Here is a 21,172-nt window from a genome sequence, read left to right as displayed (position 1 = left end):
TCTCAGAACATTTTAGGATTTTGACATAAAATGTTTGATTTGATTAAATAGTCTACAGCGCACATTGTAACAAAAATGATCTTTGTACACAGAAAAACTCCGACGAGGGAAACTTTAGTATCATACAGCCATCTGGGTTTTTAAATATTTGTAACTACCCTATATGTGCACTAATATATAATAATATTAGTGACATCTTTCTGTTTTTGTTCTGCACTTATTTCCGAGGTAATTATACTGATTGAAAAGACAATTTGAAAAAGTTGCTGTTACAGTAGCACTGTAATTAAGAGCAGCTGATGCATGACCTATAATGTTCGTCTTTTAAAGTGTCTTTCCTCTTTATTTCGTCTTTGAGGGACAAATTGAACAAAATTTCACTCGTAGCCCAGAAGAGCTCATAACTGTTATGAATCAGTGAATCGTGAATGTTATCATAATTATCATAAAGCATCAATTTACCACTTATTTTAAAGCTTAAAATTTAAAACTGCCCTTTTTTTTGCAGTTGTTTGAAAATAATAAAGATAATTGAATGTCGGGGAGAGGAAGAGCTACTGGAGTAGCAGCTCACTGAGACTGTGGCTACACACACACACACACAGAGAGAGAGAGAGAGAGAGAGAGAGAGAGAGATGACCGGAAGTTATCGCGCTTCCGCGGTGTATCTCGCGAGAACTCGTTGCAAACGTTAGACGACCTTTGGCACAGATTGGTCTCTGCAAGACTGAGGAGCAAGCAGCTAGAAGGGGCCGAGATGAACAGAGCCTTAAACAGAACGAGTCTGAAACAGTTGGTAAGAGTGTGACGGTTATAACTTGACAACACACACAGATATCGATAGATCGGTTTACTCATAGCGAGCTAAGAAGATGACACACGTCAGTTAGCTTGCATGGTTTGTGCAGCTGCTGTTAGCCGGCGAGCTAATGACGTAGTTGATGCAAGTCGTGCACGTCTGCTAGTAGTAATGTTTAATATGAGTGTGACAGCAGTTTGATTCATTCTGACTTAAACTTACTGTATGCATCCTGATATAACAAGAATATGAGTTGACAGTGTTTGTTTTTGAGCTAGTGCTAGCTGGTGTTAGCATAGCCAGCCTAGCGGTTATGAAACCTTGTTTAACAACAGTTACGAAACCTCGAAATTGTCACAGAAGCAGCAGGTGATAAATAAGTTACCAAAGTTTTTCGTGTAGCAGGATATAATGGGTGAATAAGCAGCGTGTGCTATTTAAGGATATCTCTACTTGTTTGGCTTAATGTGAATGACCTTTAGAAACGGACAGTGTTCAGTCTTGTCTAGATGAGGCTGGTGTTATCCTGTTTTCTTTTGACAGACCCTCATGCAGCTCTTTCAGAGGTTGCGCTGGACTTTGTTTGCCTTATAATCACCGCGTTCACTTCTATTACTCAGAAATTTCGCCGATTATTCGACATTACATGTGCAGTGATACAATAAGATAAATGAAATCAGAGAGTAAGTGGTATTACAATACAAACAAATGGATATCCTTTATGTCCTTGATCTCATGTGAACTTGAAGGATCAAGCACTGCCAGCAGATATGATCAGAAACCAAAAGCTTTCTCAGCGGTTTTGATGCAGTAAATAGTTTTTATTACTTCATCAAATGATGAAAACGTCTTCAAACGGAGAGAGGCATGCTTTCAGTGGTGCATGTTTATCTATTGCCCAGCTCTCCTCCATCTTGATTTCTACAAATAACTTCTCCGACAGACTGGCCTCCTCCAAAGGTTTCAAAGCACCTTGGTGGTCGCAGAGCACAACAATGACAAGCTGACCCCCATCACACTCAATGCCATCACTGCAGCCAGTAAGCTGGGTGGAGAGGTGTCTTGTCTGGTTGCTGGAACAGACTGTGCAAAGGTAGGCAGAGCTTTTTATATGGATCTGCTTAATAGATCACCAAATGTATTGTGTATGTGATATGATATATAGCATCTACCGCATTAACATGAGGATAAATGCATGGCAGTTAACAATGCTGTGTAGTGTGTTGAAGTAGTTTTCTGTCTTCTCAGGTTGTGGAGCAAATCAGCAAAGTACAAGGTGTGAAGAAGGTTCTGGTGGCTCAGCATGATTCTTACAAAGGTTTCCTCCCAGGTATGAAACACCACTGAAACTTGTTGTCTTTTGCTTATTTAACTTTCACTCACCGAGTAAATGTATACCGAACATGCTGTTTTTTTGTAGTGATAACCTTCTTCAGATACACACACGCTTCTTGTTTAAGGTGGCCTGAACCAGCACAGCTGCAGTCACATGCAGGCCTGTACCTACGTGATTTTGTTTCAGCTTTCTGATTCTTTCTTCTTTCCTCAGAGGAGCTGACACCACTTATCCTGCAAACACAAAAGCAGTTCAATTTCACCCACATCTGTGCTGGTGCATCTGCCTTTGGAAAGGTCAGTCATGAACAAGAGTGTTACCTTTGTTTGCATTTATATATTTTGTTTGTTTTCTAAATCACCAAGTGAAGCTGAGTTTGTCTTCTACCGCATACATATCAATTGTGAAATGTCTGAAGCTTATTCGTCTAGTGATGATACTTTTTTAAACCTCAAGTGACTTCTCCAACAAGTTATAAATTCTGTGGTTCCATTTTTATTCCTCTTCTGCAGAACCTGCTTCCCAGAGTGGCTGCCAAGTTGGATGTTGCTCCAGTTTCAGATATTATTGAGATCAAGTCTCCAGACACTTTTGTCAGAACCATTTATGCTGGTAAGCCCTTTAATTATGCTTAAGAAGTAGCAAATGTTGCTTTATCTTCTCAGAAATTAGTATTCATGACAACTGGATTTGCTACAGCCTTGATGTGACACACATGTAACTTTAACAGTAAGCAAGTGAGTGATTCACTCACACAAAAAAAGATAAGGAATACTGTAAACAAATAAGGTAAAAATACAATACAATATAATGCACTACTCAGTTTTTGTGACAGGAAAAACCTATGGCATTGATGATGTCATAGGCTTTTTAAACATTGCATTGCATGTTCATGATGTTTTGATTATGTAGGAAATGCTCTCAGCACTGTGAAATGCAATGAGGCGATCAAGATCTTCACAGTTAGAGGGACATCCTTTGAGGCCGCTCCAGTAGAGGGAGGAAGTGCTTCATCAGAAGATGGTACAGAAGCTTACAGATTCATCCAGAGCACTCTGATACAGCACACGCCAACATATGATGACAAATATGTTTTTGAGACACTCATTTGTAATCCTCTGATCTGTCGACTGCAGTTGCTGCTGCTTCTCCCACTGGCATTTCTGAGTGGCTGGAGCAGAGTCTGACAAAGAGCGACCGTCCAGAGCTGACCAGCGCTAAGGTTGTGGTGTCAGGAGGTGGGGAATCTTTTTGTGGTCTAAATTGCAGAATTGTGGCCAAGGCACTGTTGCGTTGGAAGTTGTTGGAAGTAAAATTTAATGTGCACGTGTGCTTTTTCAAATTGTAGTTTTTCAGAAGGTAGAATAACGATGCTTTCTGTTGTTAGGAAGGGGCTTGAAGAGTGGAGACAACTTCAAGCTGCTCTATGACCTTGCTGACAAGCTGAATGCTGCAGGTAGAATGGGATTCATCATCATTCATCATTTTTTGATAAAAATCACTGAAACATTTTGTTTTACTAAGGTAAAATTTAAATTGCGTCATATTTGTTTTCCAGTTGGTGCATCCAGAGCTGCAGTGGATGCTGGGTATGTCCCGAATGACATGCAGGTTGGACAGACAGGCAAAATTGTTGCACCGGTAAGCTTGATGTTTTTTTCTGAAGTGCCTTTTGGATTTACTTCATCTTGTACTGCAACAACAGGTGAACTCAAAAACATGTTGGGAACGTTTGAACTCCGCTGCCGTAGCTGAGTAGACAAGTCTGTTGCTTTTGACAAATGCCTGTTTGCCTTTATACAGCGTGCCTGCAATCGAGTATGATCAGGGCGGCTGCTCTGCCCTTTTTAAAAAGGTTAACTTCCCATTATGTGATTCAGACGGGTTACCCCAGCTGTGATTATCCACACATTAGGCCCTGCAAAATGTACTGGATGGCACATTTAAGGGGGCTAAATGATTTAGCTGATCCATTAAAGCAGAGTGCAGAGGATGTCTGGTTAGAGCCTCAGGCGAGGTCAGACTGTCCAAATTGGATTTTCCAAATGTTATGACAAGCATGTTGAATTTGGCTAAGTTAATTAAGTATAATCTAAATCAGGATTGTTTTTTTTTCTCACTTTACTAATCTAAAAATGTTTAGTGTATTCAGGAAAATAAAGAGTTGTTTACGTGTAAATGCATGTGAGATCATCTCTTCTCTGCTGGTTAAAGTACAGTTTGTCATCACAGATGTTTGTGTAAACATCAGTCATGAACAGTCTCTTGATGACTTGTGCTAAAAGTAGTTTGGTGGTAATAAGCTGCACTTTATAAACTGATAATATAAGAATAGAAACCTGCAGATTCTCTTGTCATCATCTGGTTGGTAGAAAAGGTTGCTTTATGCATTTTCTGCAGTTATGAGACACTATTATTGTGTTTACAAATTGCTGCTCTGCTCCTGTGAGACGTCAGCTGCAACATTAAATAAGCACTAAAATATTCATACGGCTGTGCATTAAACTGAGAGGCAGACATGGTTTTCCCAGTGGGCTTGGGGATGGCTGACCTCGCCCCAGCACCCTCTGATAGATTACACACCCGTGGTCATTATACCAGCAGCCAGCTCTGCTGTACTGTAGTTCTGAGGTGTACCTTTCCCAAAGAGGTTTCACTTCATGTCTACAAGCAGGTAACACTTGTCTGATTGTCTCCTGTTGTTGTCCACAGGAGTTGTACATTGCTGTCGGTATCTCTGGAGCCATTCAACACCTGGCTGGAATGAAAGATAGCAAGGTAAAGTCACTGCAGCCACACGAAAGGTTTTTATCTCCATAGATTCAAACACAATGTTTCACGTGCAGCGTAGAGTTTAGGAAAGCGGGTGAGTAAGCTCAGCTCTGTCGAGTTTGCTCACAGACATTTTGCAGAATGAGTGAAACCAGTTGCGTTGTTACAAAGAAAGTAGCACCAATATGATAAACATGTTCTTTTTTTTCTTCAGACTATTGTTGCCATCAACAAGGACCCAGAGGCTCCCATTTTCCAGGTGGCTGACTACGGCTTGGTTGCCGATCTTTTCAAGGTAATGTCCGGGATTGATACCGCTGCAGTAACGTCACTGCGATCTTAACCCAAGCAGTGAGGCAAAGGCACCGCTCGTGCGCGTTCTGCCTGGGCTTACTCTGTATGTTTTGATAGCTGAGAGTCTAGAGTGACAGAATATAACATTTGCTTTCTCACTGATAAATTTTGCACGATGCCTTATTCCACCTAATGGAAATGTGCAACTGTTGAATTATTAAGTGCTTGAATTAATCAGAGGGGAGTTGTGGCTGAACTTGCCGTTAAGAGACAAACACATTAGCATCTGTGACGTTATAAAAAGCGATCAGTAGTTACTCAGAAGGTGGCTTCAGTTTGGTGTTCAGCTTCTACTTGCCAGGCCATTTACACGCTTAGGTGCATTCTTGTATCTAGCTGGTACTTGGGGATAGTGAGCCAGGAGTGTTGGCAGTACTGCTTGTGAAAGGCTAGTAGCTTGTATTTTCATGTGTGTCCTGTCGGTCATGTTTTATTTAGCCCCCACAGTGGTGCATGGGCAGCCCAGGTGTCCTGACAAACTCTGGAGAAGCGATTAGTAATAATGGCTAGTGGCAGTAGAGTTGTGTCCCACTGGGTGAGATCACCTTACATGTGATCACTCCTCAGATAGCTGATTAAAATGGATGGGCTTTCTACTTTTTCCCCAAATGGACAGTTGATACCTCGGACGAACTCAGGCAGTGACTGATGATGCAGTTCTGAAGTTGCCGGACTCACGAGGAGAGCCGTTTGATTCATTTTGTACTCATAAAAAGCTTTTGAGTTTAGCGTCTTTAGAACTGCACGGCAGCCTGTTTATTTATGGGCCAGATGCCTCCCGTGTGGAATCTCATTCTGCATTTGTCAACTGAGCAAAAATACTGTGATAAATGTTTGTATGCCCGCTGCAGTCTTTATAAATCTCGGGGGAAAGTCAGTCGTATATCGTAAGCATGACAGTTTGTGTAATAAATTCATGAATCTCATTATATTGAATATGCTGGGGATGAAAATGACAGTTGCTGGTGAACACTGGTCTCCACAGGTAAAGCCTGGAAATTGTTTGAGTGGTCTCTGCAGCTATTAACGCAGAACAGAAATGGCTTGAGCTTCATCTAAATACTCAGATTTCCTCAGTGTATTTCGCTGAAGTGATTCATTTACAAGTGCACTGGAGCGACTAACAAACATTGAGTTTAAGTTTTCAGGACAACAAACTGGTGCTGTAAATACACTCAGCAGGAAGAATTCACTGTGTTCGGCACTGAGTCGCTGCACTGTTTTTCTCCCCAGGCTGTTCCTGAGATGACTTCAGCGCTGGACAAGTGAGGAGAAACAAAGTCCTACCAAGCCTCCATCATCCAGCTGGAACCCGCCGTCATTCAGAGAGCCACACAGGAACACAAAGCCGCTGCCTTAATCCATCTGAAGCTGGGAGTTTGCAGGACTAATTTTCATTGTCAGCGTCTTCCTCTCTCTGACTGGTAACGTTGTCCATCTGGAAATAAATGCCAGTTCTTATAAATAATAAACACATATGAAATCTCAGTGGATAATGGTGTATGTACCTTGGGGGTGTTCTGAGCCTGTAGTAGTACTGGTTGTCATTTGTATTTAATTTTCTGCAGCAGTCAAGGACATCTCTGGGAATGCTCGACTTGTTTGGAGACCTCTGACTCGCTATTGTAGCTGCCTGAGATGTAGCTTGTCTTGCTCATGTAGACGGTGTGTACTTAGAGAGACACTCTTGGGAAATGATGTATTAAACTGACAACAAAGACTTTCCTCTTTTTGCCATGTTTTCCCTTTATTGGATTCATTTTGCAATGCCCTCTTTACATGATCAAGATAGAAAATGCCTGTTGACAGTACAATAAACAGGGTTAGTTTCCATATTCGAGGCAAATCTTAAAAGGTTCATGCTATAATTTTCCTTTTAACATTTTCATTATAGCTCCACTTCAATTCCCTCACTACGTTTTGGCTGTGATACGATGATCAAACCCGTCCTGATATATTTACACAGCTTCCAAACATAAAAATCATAAAAAGGTAACATTTTAGACCTGGATGATGTCAAATCTATCATGTGCAGGTGGGTTTTCAATCAATTCTTTGCATGAGGGACATGCTGTAGTTTCCAAAATCTGTGTACGCACTGACTTGGCCGGGTTTGTTCAGATTCCAGGCACCTGGATCATCCGCCAGTCAAAAGGTTGCCGCACTCTTCCTTCTCCTAGAATTTAGATAAAAATTTTAACATTGCTAATATAGAAAGACAAAGATTAGAAAGGAGTTGAGACTGATCCAGTGTACCCTGCAGCAGCCCCACCAAAGAGGACTGTTCTTTGTGAGTTTGGAGACACTAGACCGACTATCAAAACAGCTGATACACCTGCATTTCAGTTAAAATCCATGCCTTACAGCTTGCGGGAAGTGATTCAGTTCGTAGCCCTCCAATACATGATCTGATCAGTCCAGTGAATTCCTACAAAGTGTATCAGAGGAACTAAGCCCTCAGCACCATCCCCTCACCAGTTCCACTTCCTAGAAATCAAACCACAGCTTAACATATCAAAAGCCAGATGTTTTTTTTTCCGCACAGACCAGTTGTCTGAACATTTTGGGCTCGAGCCCTGTTGCTGGTTTCTTTACGTAAAATTTTTCATAAAACTCAAAAAGTGTTCCTGTGAATGTCAATTCCTGATAAGTGGTGCCTGATGACAAGTCTGCCTCCTCCAGTCTTCCTTGCCCTCTGTCTTTGTGCTGCTCTGGTGAGATCATCCTCTCAGTCCCAACAGCCCAAAGAGGATGACAGACAGACAGTTTATGTGCCAGTGACTCCCAACAACACCAGAGTTTAGTAGAGCGTTAATTTTTGCGGTTGATCTGAAGAGCGAGTCCTGTGAAGTTCCACATGTCAGGCAGAGTCTTATGTCTCTGACAGGCGGTTTACTGGAGCGTCTACTGGCTCCATCATCCTGTACTTCTCCTCTAGAAGAGGCTCGTTGCCCTGCAGGTGGATGAGAGGCTTAGAGTGCAGCCCAACTCTGCTCTCCTGGTTCCTCTTGTTGTAGATGTTGACCCTGTGCTCCAGCTCGGGGCTGGTTTTGGTGGAACCTGCCGGGCTGGGCGGCTTCAGGTTGACGGGGTCCAGGCCCTTCTGGGCGAGACAGGAGTCCTCAGACAGAGAGGAGAGCAGCTCCTGCACCACGGCGCTGGGACTCCCTCGCGGCTGAGTGCCCAGGGCCAGAGGACTGCTGTAGGGCGGAGGGTAGCAGCGTTGGTCGCTGTAGTCTGTGGAGGTGGAGGCCTCGCGCACCGTGGAGCTGCAGTCTGTGGTGGAGCCCAGCGTGTGGCTGCTGATGCTGTGCTGGCGGGCACTGAAGCTGGTGCGGGACACCGTGGTGGTGGAGGCTTCGCTGACCGAGCTGCCGGTGCGCTGCAAGCAGCCGGACGTCACTGCGTCGGCACTCACCAAAGAGGAGGGAAGCTGACTGGGGTTGTTCGGCAGGTGCACGTCTATGGCTGCTGTGGTGATGACACGTGCAGGGTCTGGGATCCCCATATCTACAAGAACAACACATGATACACAGGGACTTGAGATACTGTGGTGCTACACTGGCTGTTGAAAAGAGTGAGCGGGGTCTGTGGATGCTCACCGCTGCTTGGCTCGCTGTAGTACTGGCTGATGTAGTTGTTCATATCATCTTGACCGTGGTGATCTGAAGAGGACAGAAACAGCCATTTAATGTTTGTCTCACTCAATGAAAGTGAATCCAGTTTGACTTTAGAAGTTAAACGTTTCCTATGCAGGATTAACCTAAAAAACACACAATGTATGAGCTCAGACAGAAGTAATCAAAAGTAAAAGTAAACAAAAGAGGAGGCTGATAACAAACCGGTAACAAATGACGATATAGTAAAACACACTTGTAATAATAGAAAATGTGTTTTCATGGCACTGAAATGCAAGTAATTATTGTTTTAATTTTAGTTAATCATTTAATCTGTAAAAGCTAAAAAAATATAGTGAAATAAAGTGCATTAATGACAAATGTCAAAATTAATCCGCAAAACCTATAGGCATAAACTTTACAGTCAAAAATCTTCATAGTACAGAAGGTGAAATGAGCAAATGTTTTCCATTTTTGCCAGATAAATAACTAATCAATCATTTTTTTTCATTGATCTACTAATACATCAATCAAGAGGTTGATTTAGCACTACCAGCACTTGGTGTGGATGTGGTTCACAGATCCTAAATCAGTCCAAGTGTTTCTCTTAAGTGCTATCCAAGGTCCCCCAGGACTGTGAGATGGCTCATATTCATTTACGTTTGGGTTTCATGAATTCATTTTATGAATGTCCCAAGAGGGACCGCTCATTGTTCAGCCTTAACTGTGACACGGACCATCTCCAGATGATCAATACAACATGAGTATACGAGGAGCCGCCTTGGTTAAAAGGATGTCTGACTCGAAACGCCGTAGCTCAGACGTATGGCAGGTTGTGCTATGATTTATAGCTTTGATAAAGGAAAAGCCTCAGTGTTTTGAGCCCTGACATCACCTGCACTGACAGCGCTTTGTTGCTTTAAGCCCTGTAAGTTATGACCTGTCACTGTGTGAAAGGTTTACAGTCCATCTCAGGGTGGCACCAGAATTTTGATGTGGATTGTGAGACGAATGTTTTTGAGAAGAGGACACCAACACTGTGCCGGTGTGTGATGGCCACTATTAATACACTGTCCTACCCTCCAGCCTGGAGCTCCAGAGCGAGGGGTTGTTTGCTGTGTGCAGCGGTGTCTGGTCAGCAGTGCTGTGCTAATTTCTTTTTTCATCACTTTTTCAATAACCATAAAAGTCTCTGACACCAGACTAGCCTACATATCTATGTTGCATTCCTTTGAGACATTATTAGTTTTGTGTCATTTCTGACAGATCAATGATTCTGCTTAGGATGAGGAAGGATTTCTCCTTTAATCGTCTCAACACGCCCAAAGAATTTAAACCAGCAACTTTTCAATATGAGCCACCATCTCTTTCCAAGAAAGGACGTCTCTGCATTCAACCATCCACTTTGTTTGGACATGACCACTGAAAGCACAGCCTGGATTCCCCCTCGTGGACAGACGTCTATGATAGCCTGTGACACAATGGAGTTGGGTGTTCCAGATGGTTACCTGCAGGCCCCCCGGGGTCTCTAGCTTTAGCTGGCCTGTGATGCTCGGAGGCCCCAGGGGCCAGTCCGTCCACCTCCTGGAAACTGCTGCTCTGTTTACCCCACATATGGTGGATCTGCATGGCTGCTTCACGCTCTGCTACCAGATCCAGGTCCTGCTGGGCCAGGTGGGCCCTGAGCTGCCTGATTTCAAACTGTAAGGAAACAGGGACAAATTGAAGAAAACTCATTTTTCTTTAGATATTCAAACTAAATACATACAGAATATGTTATGACTATTTCACACAAACAATGACTGTATATTCTACTTGCTCATATTCCCTCAAATCTATTATTTATTTGCATGTTATATCACTGTTTCCTTACATCTCCGCATTGCTTGCGTCACAGTTAACCAGCACAGTGTGCCTGTGCCAAACTGCACATTTCCAATCACTGTAATAGTGACAGTGTACACTCTCTTCTCTTCTGGGTCCACATCTGAGAAACAGAACAGCACTCACACTCTTCTAAAGTTAGCCTTCAGCTGAGTAATATGACTTAAAAACAATAAGAGAACTATCATTTTTAAATTGTGAAGTAGTCAATAGATTATGTTGAGATAATGCGCAGTGCTGACTATCTGATATCCACAAAACGTCTGTAAAGGTATTACCAAGTGATGAAATACAATCAATTTTGTAGGCATCCTTTATTCTTTTTTGAGCACAGATTCAATTTTATATTCTTTCACAGCGCTCTGCTGCCCTCTGCTGGTTATAAACAGCTATAAACTGCAGACTGTAAACAAGCATGAGACATGAGACAGATAAGAGGACATACTGCCTGTTCCTGGCAGATCTGGGTGAGCCGGTCAAGTTGTTCCTCTCTCACAGCCTTGGCCTTCTCATACTGCTGGATCTCCAGCTCCATCTCCACCTTCACTTGCAGCACATAGGCTAAAACAATAAGGCATATTATAATGAGTTTGCTTACAAATGAAACATTTAATCTTGAATCCACCAATTTTATTTTAAGCTAAACAGTAAGTTGAATTAATTAACTTAATATTCACTTCATAGTCTCCACATTCACTGGCACATGTCAAGGGATTACTACCAACATACAAAATACAAAATGGACAAAATAACAGGGTATGGCCCCACAAATGACACTACCTTTGTGAGGCTTTGGTCAGTCTTTGTGGAGATTGTGCCACAAAAATTGCTCATTTTATGGTAAGCCTGTAGGCATTAGTTTGTGGTGGTGTTGAGTTGAATTGGATTGTGTTATAATTTAATGTGTTAAAACAACATATTTCTTGCAGTGCAAGAGGCGACAACATATTGTCACTCACCAACCACCTCTTTTGAACACATACTGTACTATATTCAAAAGCCACAAGGGGGAGCAAGATTGTTACAAAAGCATTGTTCCCAATAAATATAATCTCTGCACGCACATATAGGATGAAATAATTTGTAGCTGTGTGTGAGCTTCACTTCAACAGATGATGCCCAAGATCGTTCTTGGTGGAAAATGACGAAAAAAGAGGAAAATAATAATTGAGCAAACAAACTCAAGATCGAATGTAGCCGATACCACAGAGAGCACTCTGCAGTATCTGTCTCTATGACCTGATAGTAAAGGACAGGACGCAGGGGACATCAGCCCCCCAGCCCCTCCCAGCCTCACCATCAATGATCCTCTTGACCCTCCAGATGCGCAGTGTGATGATGAGACCGATAGCATCCCAGGGGCTGCTGGGGCCGTTGGCCACTGTGGAGGCCACCATGGGGGCCAGAGAAAGGACGATGACAGCTCCATCAAACACCTGAGAAAATACCCAAACACACACACACACACACACACACACACACACACACACACACACACACACACACACACACACACACACACACACACACACACACACACACACACACACACACACGGTTACTGTTATGTCTGTAGCTTCCACAGTGCTATGACATTGAGGGAATGACACTGCAGTGAAAGGGGCCCCGAGTAACAGGACTAATAGGACTCATGGGAGCTTACCTCTACTTTGTTCTCTATGTAATCCCATATCCCCAACACCACGATCCTGAACACCGTCTGACACAGACAGAGGGACAGAGATGGAGATAGAGAGCAGGTTAAACACATGCTGAGATGGAAGGCAACAGTGACGACTAAACAGAGAGATACTGGATGGACTGGATGGTGCAGGCGGAACATGCTGGGTCGCAACTCCCAATAAGAAACATGGCATTTCTAGTAAATAGCATTTGTGATTCAGATTTCTTTCAATCCTCCGCTGGTAATTCAGCAGTGACATCATATTCATACACATCACAGGCAGCATGATAGGATTTCATGCAAGCTATTAAAGATGCTGCAATTAGCTCCTTCTGTTGACACAGCAGGGGCTGCAGAGGGCAAAGAACTGAACATCCCCTAGCCCCCATCCTCATTTCAGATATTCAAGGCAAGGATGTACTGGAGCAGAAACCAGCCTCCCTGCTATTTCTACACCATCAATGTATCACTGAGGGGTTGCTTTTATTGATAAGTAAAACTCTAGCTGCATGAAAGTTAGCAGTAGGGTGGTCAAGAGTAGGGAACTAAGACAAATGTGGCTGGCTGCAAAGAAAATGGAAATCAATACAACACACCTGCGGCCTCGAAATTATTTAAAACCAGCAGCACAGAAAAGCTCCATCTGCATTTTAAAGTGTTTGTGCCACGGATCAATCCAATCCAATAATCTAAGTGTGCAAGCTTTAACAACAGCGGTTACACTAGGTTTTTACAGAATACTGATGCAGATCTTGTGTGGTTTTTGAGTCACTTCCGTTAAAATACCCTTAATGGAGCTGCACACAAGTTCACCTCCACTAATCAGAATCTCATCAAGCTGTGACAGAGGGCATGGGGCGTTTCACTGTGTTGATGATAGTATTCTAATGAGAATCTGTCAGTGTACTTCACTGGCCCCCACATACTGCACAACGTAGCATTAATCCACAGGCCGCCGCATCAGCTGTAAGTGAGACTGTTTTTGTGTTGAGGGAGGGGAAGATAGAGACTCACCTCGGTGAAGAACACAGAGAGAATAGCCAGGCTGATCCAGTGGATGATGCTGGCAAACTGGAATGCGTTATTAACTGTAGGAGTGAAACACAATCACTGGTTATTCTTTTTAAAGGTGCAATACGTAAGAACTGGCCACCCAGGATGGGTTGGTGCTAGCTGGCTAGCATGCTAACTTCAGTAGATATCCCTGCAACATGATACACAGACGTCAAAACTGTTATTTCCTCACATTCTGTTGGTAATTTTACTTATTTTTTTTATTATTATCAAAATTCTTACATACATTACAGGTGGTGGTAAAAGATGGATGCTGCAGTACGTTTTTTGGTTCTAACAGCTGCTACCTGCTGGATAACATCGACAAGGTTCAGTGAGGTGATAAAAATGAGACAGACAGAGGCATGAAGCAACATCATAAATATGAATTCACCAGCGACTGCACATGCGTGTGTCTGTATATTCACATCTATTCATCAGGCTAATTGTGGACAGCCTCAAACAGCGCTCGGCTGTCAGCTGAGGCATTTCTCTTCATGCGCCACCTCTCCCTCCATCTGTCTTTGTTTGCTGTGTTCAGTGATCTGTCTATCAGCCCATTCATCTTCCTCCAGTCCTCCCCGCACTCATCCACCAGCCAACTCTGCATTGCCTGATTTCTTTGTCTGCTAATCTCTCTTCACGCATTTGTCTCACTTTTCCTTTGTCTGCCAGTCAGTGAGTCCCAGGGGAACATTAAAGACGTGAATCCATTTGGATGCTGCTGGAGTGACATTTCCGCCATGCATGCTCTTCACTCAGCCTGGTGACATCAAACGGGTCGTGATCTCTGACCTTCCACTTATGATAAACGAGGATGTCTCCACCATGCCAGAAGATAAAGACGAAGGTGATCCCGGGGTGACGCAGGTCACAGTGGTATTTTGACCACCTGACATTTTCTGTTAACTGTGCAAAGCTAATGGGAGGATTATGTTCCCCATACCATGATTGATCAGAACCTTGGGTCCTAGATCAGATCATCAGTGACACAGGCTCACTATACAGCAGACGTATAAGACTGAGCTAGCAGTTAGGATTTACAGGCCTTCTGCACACGCTCACATACATGTTGTACATCTATTTGTGTTCTGTCAGACTCCAAAACTGTCCTGAATTATATCACAATCAAACATCCTAAATGATTGTATAGTGTTATAGTATATAGTATACAGGCTGCTAATACTATGAAAAAATAACATGAATATGAACATGTAATAATCTGTACTGACAGAAGGGGCACATCTTAATAATATGTTGTAATAATAACAAACTTCAAGCCTAAATTCAAAGCAAGAGTCTAATAATCAAAAGCATTTGCTTTAATTTAGGCAGACCACCTCCAAAAGGTTATGGGTTTAGTCTAGTAAAGAAAGTTAAAAAAAACATATATACATATATGTGATTAATATAGCTTGCAAAAAGCTAATGCTTGGCTAATTTATTGATCTAGCTGCAGTATGTATCGTATTGTATATTAATACAGTATAGCATCGTATAGTAAGTGTGGTGTTCTTTGTTGTTAGCATTTGTGCTAATTCATACTAACAGTATTAAAGGCTGCTCATTTATAGTACAGTGTATAAGAGCTGTTACCTGTGTTATACTGCCAGGTGCAGGTAAATGGTGCCTATCTTTACTTAAAGACATACTTTACATATGAAACAACAGATTATTGCCACACTGTATAGAAAATGTTTTTATGTTCTTTGCTTTATATCTTTATGACCTGCCAGATACTCTTCCATCCAAACTGTAGCTCAATCTAACCAGATCATAAGTACGTGATCTATCTGCAACTTAATTTTTCTGCTAATTGAGTTCTTCCTTTGTCACAGGTCCAGAGTCTGCGCCTCTACTTGCCCAGTGCCTTTGTATAACAATTAGTGAACAATTGTGCTGAGCAGTCTGCTTTTCTCTCTCTCCAAAAAATGTTATTGCAAGTCAGGACCATAACGAGTGTACCAAACCACCTCTCACAGCATAATGTCCTCAAAACCACATCCTTATCAGGTGATGTCCCACAGTTTTCTAACACTCACACTGCAACAGCTTGGTGTCTATGAGCAGCTCCAGCGTCAGCAGCAGCACCACCAGAATGACACAGGCCACCAGGAAACAGTTGAAGCCCGCCGACAGCAGGCAGACCTGCCACAGCGCTGCCCTCCGCCCACAGCACGGCTTCAGCCAGTTCGACCTGACCGGGGGGAGAGGGGGTAGTGAAACAGAGAGGTGGGGTGGGGGGGAAAGGCGGTTAGAGGAGCTGTGAGTACAAAGATAAATGGTGGGTCTTGTTGTGGTGTTATTTTAAAATGTAATACTGGTACAGAGCGCAGATCTGACAGGCAGCATCCAAGGTCAAATCAATAAAACACAAGAAACGTCAAGATACACAAATGGTGAGGTGTATTTCAACCTTGACTTTGCTCCTTTTTCCATCACTCAACATTCTTTCAGCAGAGGGCACTATTCTGCATACAGATTCAGAGCATGCACGCTGAAATGAATTTACACCCTTTAATGTGAAGCATAAATACATGTTCTGCTGGCACGGAGATGAAATATTAGCATGAAGTAATTCTGCTCAGGAATCAGCGGTGTCATTGCCTCCTGTGCCCCTTTCCTCATCTCCTCATTCATTCTGGCCTCTCCTGCAAACTTCCTCTTCCCATTAAAGCTCTCCTTTTGTGCATCATCAAGCAGTGCAGTCTACTTATTATAACAGCCATTAATGCGTTTGTGTCTATTTTCGGAAACAGATTACATGACATCTGTTGTAATCCACATTCAAGCATTAAATAATTTGCTGTTGTCTCATCAGAGCATGCTTGTATAGTATTCATACATAGGATGCTTGAAATATCAGAACACCCATAAGGGAGCTGATACCTGACTGCAGTTTTATATTCTCTATATATTTGTTGAGACATATTATGCATCTATAACCTTACAGTCAATAAAGCATGGTTCTGGAGAGATTACAGTCTCCTGTGTTTAATTCCTTTCCCTGCTGCCTCACTGGGTGACCGGACTCAGGTCTCTGGGTGAAAACTGGCAAGCTGACTGGCTGGCTGAATGCCCATCTGCGCGACTCTTTTGCTAACAACCAGGCTGGGAGTTAGCTCACTGGCTCTACTCCTGTTTGAGCTCTGGATGACTGACTCGCTAGCTGGCTGGTTGGCTGACCGCAGGACGTAGCTTTCCCGGCGTGACAGTGGAGCTGCATATGCACCATCTGGAGGGTGCAGTCGCACACAGCCAAAAAGATGATTGCTTAACTGAATGTCAATGCCTTCGTCTTATTTTTCCTTGACAGTGTTTACACTCTCATACCTGCCTGCCTGGATGGTTGTGGAGAGAGCGAAGGGTGATAGAGAAATTTGGGTCTGTGATAAAACACTTGATTCCTGATCCCAAAATCTGTGTTACACTCTGTCATTCCTAGCAGTTTTAGCAGCTACTGCTTTTCCATTAGTGTGGAGTGAGCCGGTGTCCCTCGTGTGCTGGCTCCTTGTCCGAGCACATTGTGCCTGAAGATGCGAGTGTCAGAGCTGCCTTAAATCCATCCTTACTCTCTCCTGCAAGTTCCTCCATTCAGACACTGTGACTGACTGAGACTCCTGGGGATTTATGGTCAATAAGTAATGACAGATCTCCAGGAGGCACACAGGGCTTTCCCTTCCTGTTACAGCTTTGCATTCCACACCTATGCTACTCAGGTGTACTCTTAGAAAGCCAGATGCAGAAAGGGAGATGTTTGTGTGTGTGTGTGTGTGTGGGGGGGGGGGGGGTTGCTGTCCTTTCTCCGAGGCAACATTGAGAAAGGCAGTATGTTTCTTTGAAAATAGCAGCTATCTGTTGTCACCTGTCCCCCATAGGAGGAAAGCTACTGGCAATGTCTGTCAGAGGACAAGAGAGGATGCAATTTATTCTACTCTCCTCTTGGTTCAGAATGAAGGAGGCAAACACTGAGAGAGGAAGCGGGGTGCAGCCGGTTCAAAGGCATTGGGACTCATCCAAAAGTGAACTGGAGAGAGAGCCAGAGAGGAAGGAGGGGGAGTTGGAGAAGGAAGAATGAGAAAGAGAGAACAGAGAGAGATGCAGATTGAGTTAAAGGATTATTCCGGCTTATTGTAGCCTGGGTGTCATCATTCCTATTAGTAATAATAGTACTCATATTTACTCAAAAAACTGACAGGATTTGTGAATGTGGCAAAAGACAAGAAATCCAATGGGACATGTGATATGAAGATCATACAGGTTTAAACAAACCCCCAAGTAAGCTAAACTGATCTGGAAGTAAGACTGCAACCAATGATTACTTTCTCAATTAACTGATCAGTAGTCTATATTATTGTCAGAAAATAGTAAATATGCGTACATTTCTTGAGTTTTGTCCAACCTGCAGTCAAAAATACAAATATTTTCACTTTGAGAAGGAGCAAATCATCCTATTTGAGACGCCGAAATGTTTGTTATTGTTTGGTATTTTTGCTCGAGAAAAAAAAAGAGTTATAGGATGATGAATTATCCTTTATTAATAAACAATAACAGGTTGCTGACTTTCTGGTGCAACTGGACCAAGGCTTGTCTAGAAATCCTCTGTATATCTCAGCCCATTGGACCGTATTGTAGTGACGTTCCCATGTTCCCAGATCTGAATGTGGGGAGTACAATTCTACCACAACTAACAGGAATCATGACTGACATCACTAAAGAAACAATACTTAATATGTAGTAAACTAGCGTTAGAGAGGGGATCCTGGTGAGTGCGTCATTTTCGGCTGCAGCTACACATTCTCTCCATGCTTCACCAAGGTCAGCAGAGAGGCTGGAGCTCGGCCACACTGTGTCAGTGCTCTCCCAGAGGCGAAACGGTGTACTCAGCCCTCTGCAGCAACTCTCAGTACCAGCCAATGCCAGCAGATTAGGAGCTCAACACCTGGGGTGACAAAGAGGTGGTGGAGGGTAATGGTATCATTAGCAGATACCAGGGAGACTTTCTCCAGCACCGATTTGTTCCCAAGGAACAATGTCAAACCCCATCTGCCAGTGGAGGAGAGCCAAGGAAAAGAAACATTTACCTAATGACACGCCTAACACACAGTCACCAGACATTTGTGGACCATTAGTTAAAAGATGGAATGAGCAGTGCACACTCTAAGAGACACCTCTCTTTCCTTCAGGACTGAAAAGCATGATTTAACTCAAACTGTGTGGAATCATAATTCATTCAGACCTCTCCCACAAGCCAGGCAGAAAAGGTATTAATTTAATAAACCTGTAAAGAAAAACCCTGTCTGGAAGCAGAGTAAATGGCAGTGATGGATTACTCCAAGCTCAGAAACTTAATTTTAGGGAAATCACTTTAAACCTTGAACGCTGAGGACCTGAAGTATTTATGAGGAAGTGAGGCTGCTTCAGTGGTGGAGCAAGCCCGGGAAGAAAATCACCTCATTCCCTCCCAGGGTCACGGCAGGTGCGGATCGAATAACTAATACCTTAAGGGTTGGTCATGCACGCACTGCAAACACCACACACACACACACACACACACACACACACACACACACACACACACACACACACACACACACACACACACACACACACACACACACACACACACTGTCAAGAACATTGAGGGTGGAGGAAATGAGAAATGCAGGGTGGCATGTGCTGTGGACAGGTTCATAAAGACATCAACAGGCCAGCGGCTGCAATGGTAACACACTGAGGGAAGATCGAAGTGCACCCGACAGCAGCGCAGAGCGAGGGGATTAGATCATGAGACTGATCAATAGTGGCCTGAGATGGAAGTGATGGCATGCTGTACATGATGCCGGCTGCAGCGGCCGTGGCAGCAGAATGGCTAGATGGGACAGAGCGGACAAAGACATCAGGCTGAGTGACTGGCACAGAGGAAGGTGTCTGGTCGCTCTGCTGGGGCTCATTCACACACGCAGGACAGAGTTTTGGCTCCAGCCTCAGCTAAGTAACCCTCACTAAGGCGGGGAGCCTATCACAAGGAGCATCTCTTTCATTATACTGTCTCCTGTAACTGAGACAAGATAAAGTACAATGTAAACTCATTAGGTACAAGTTAAATGGAAATTAAATCAGAGCACTAGTGCTCTGTTTGTGAGTGAGTTAAGAGATGGAGTGAGAGAGAAGGGAAGAGCTGCAAAGGGAAAAATTCATTCAGAAGTAATGAGTCTGAAAGACTCTATCAACTCGTCTGAGCTATTGATCGTAACGCACGCACGCACGCACGCACGCACGCACGCACACACACACGCACGCACGCACGCACGCACGCACACGTTGTGTTTTTATCACTTCTGGGGACATTACATACACTTACATGGAGCCTTACCCTAACCCTAACCATAAGCACTATTTGCCTATTCCTAACCCTGTACCTACCCTAACCTTACTTAACCCGTAACCCTATCCTCAGTCTGCACCCTAAACAGATTTCTGTCACACACACACACACACACACACACACACACACACACACACACACACACACACACACACACACACACACAGAAACAACTGATGAACAGCCACAAACACTAACCTCTCCCTCAAAATGTTTGCAAAGGAAGGTCTAAAATAGTGTCGCTCTGAACAACTTGCACTGCTGCACAAGGCCTCTAAATAATTGATTGGAACCCTTGATTGATGTCTTGATTGCACATTTACAACAGAGCAACTGTGTTCGGTGAAAAACTCAAGCACATTAGGGTACAGACCTGTGGCAGCTGCCACACAATTACATTTGCTTCCAAAACGATTAATCATGCTACGAGTCTGGAAAAAAAAAAAAAAAAGCGCCACGTAGCCAAGATAGCTGTGCCTGGCGGCCACTCATTTATTCAAGCACACATTATGGTTATGGTCAGTTAAAAAAACTGAACTACTTTTAGGAAGAAAACTTTTAAAAATTCGTCACTTGAGTACATAAATTCCCACCCTATTTGGCTCATGCTCCCCCAGAATGAAGCAGCATCTACATGTGACTCTTAATCACAGGTCTGAACCAGAGCAACAATCCCGTGTCAGACTGAATCCATAGTGCGCACGCACACGCACGCACACGCACACATGCACGCACGCACGCACGCACGCACGCACGCACGCACGCACAAAAATGTACAGACAAGTCAAAAAATCAATTTTGTACTTGTATTTAGTACTTTTATGCTGACTTTATACAATATTTTGACAAACTATGCTCTTTTTCAAGTGGGAGACATCTCATGAATCTCTGTCAGTGAGAAGCATGTGATCATGTGAACACTGGGGAAAAACTTCTGAATTGAATCTATCATCTCCGAAGGTGTAAAAAAAAAAAGGGGGGGGGGGGGGCAATGTCAGATTCTCCCCCGGCAGCATTTTGAAATGATACTACTTGACTCAGGCTTTCTGTCTCGTCTCAATTTCTCTCCCTCTGTACTGATAACTCTATAGCCCCGTGGTTCCTCCAGTATAAACGTCAACCAATTCACACCAATCTGCAGAACTCAGCATGCTCTGGCAGGGGAAAATAGACCACAACTGTGCACCTGCAGGCTACTCAACAGCACAGGTTGGAGGACTTCATCCCATTCAGGCTGTTCAAAATCTCTGTTACACTTGTTCCTTAACTTACTTTATGAAAGGCC

General features: G+C 43.4%; 2 protein-coding genes across 2 annotated transcripts in view; one reads left to right on the top strand and one right to left on the bottom strand.

Moving 5' to 3' along the window:
• Nucleotides 1-670: 670 nt before the first annotated feature.
• On the top strand, nt 671-6,985 carry etfa (electron transfer flavoprotein subunit alpha). Its single transcript, XM_070971991.1, has 12 exons — nt 671-796; nt 1,743-1,892; nt 2,048-2,129; nt 2,349-2,431; nt 2,648-2,747; nt 3,048-3,158; nt 3,272-3,373; nt 3,523-3,591; nt 3,694-3,776; nt 4,848-4,913; nt 5,122-5,202; nt 6,495-6,985. Exons 1-12 carry the CDS (start codon nt 758-760, stop codon nt 6,528-6,530), a joined length of 1,002 nt encoding a protein of 333 aa, XP_070828092.1. The 5' UTR covers nt 671-757; the 3' UTR covers nt 6,531-6,985.
• Nucleotides 6,983-21,172, bottom strand: part of tmem266 (transmembrane protein 266) — a 27,692-nt gene continuing 13,502 nt past the window's right edge. Inside the window, exons 4-11 of the mRNA XM_070971990.1 lie at nt 15,542-15,696; nt 13,461-13,534; nt 12,426-12,482; nt 12,060-12,198; nt 11,208-11,323; nt 10,387-10,579; nt 8,864-8,926; nt 6,983-8,771 (exon numbers count right to left, since the gene is read on the bottom strand). Of these exons, the coding sequence (XP_070828091.1) occupies nt 8,134-8,771; nt 8,864-8,926; nt 10,387-10,579; nt 11,208-11,323; nt 12,060-12,198; nt 12,426-12,482; nt 13,461-13,534; nt 15,542-15,696 (1,435 nt within the window). The 3' untranslated portion in view covers nt 6,983-8,133. The remainder of the gene's footprint in view (nt 8,772-8,863; nt 8,927-10,386; nt 10,580-11,207; nt 11,324-12,059; nt 12,199-12,425; nt 12,483-13,460; nt 13,535-15,541; nt 15,697-21,172) is intronic.

The sequence above is a fragment of the Chaetodon trifascialis genome, chromosome 10 (genome assembly GCF_039877785.1).
Source record: "Chaetodon trifascialis isolate fChaTrf1 chromosome 10, fChaTrf1.hap1, whole genome shotgun sequence".
NCBI lineage: Eukaryota > Metazoa > Chordata > Actinopteri > Chaetodontiformes > Chaetodontidae > Chaetodon > Chaetodon trifascialis.
Note: the sequence above shows the minus strand (reverse complement) of the source record. Positions and strands in the feature narration are given on the sequence as shown.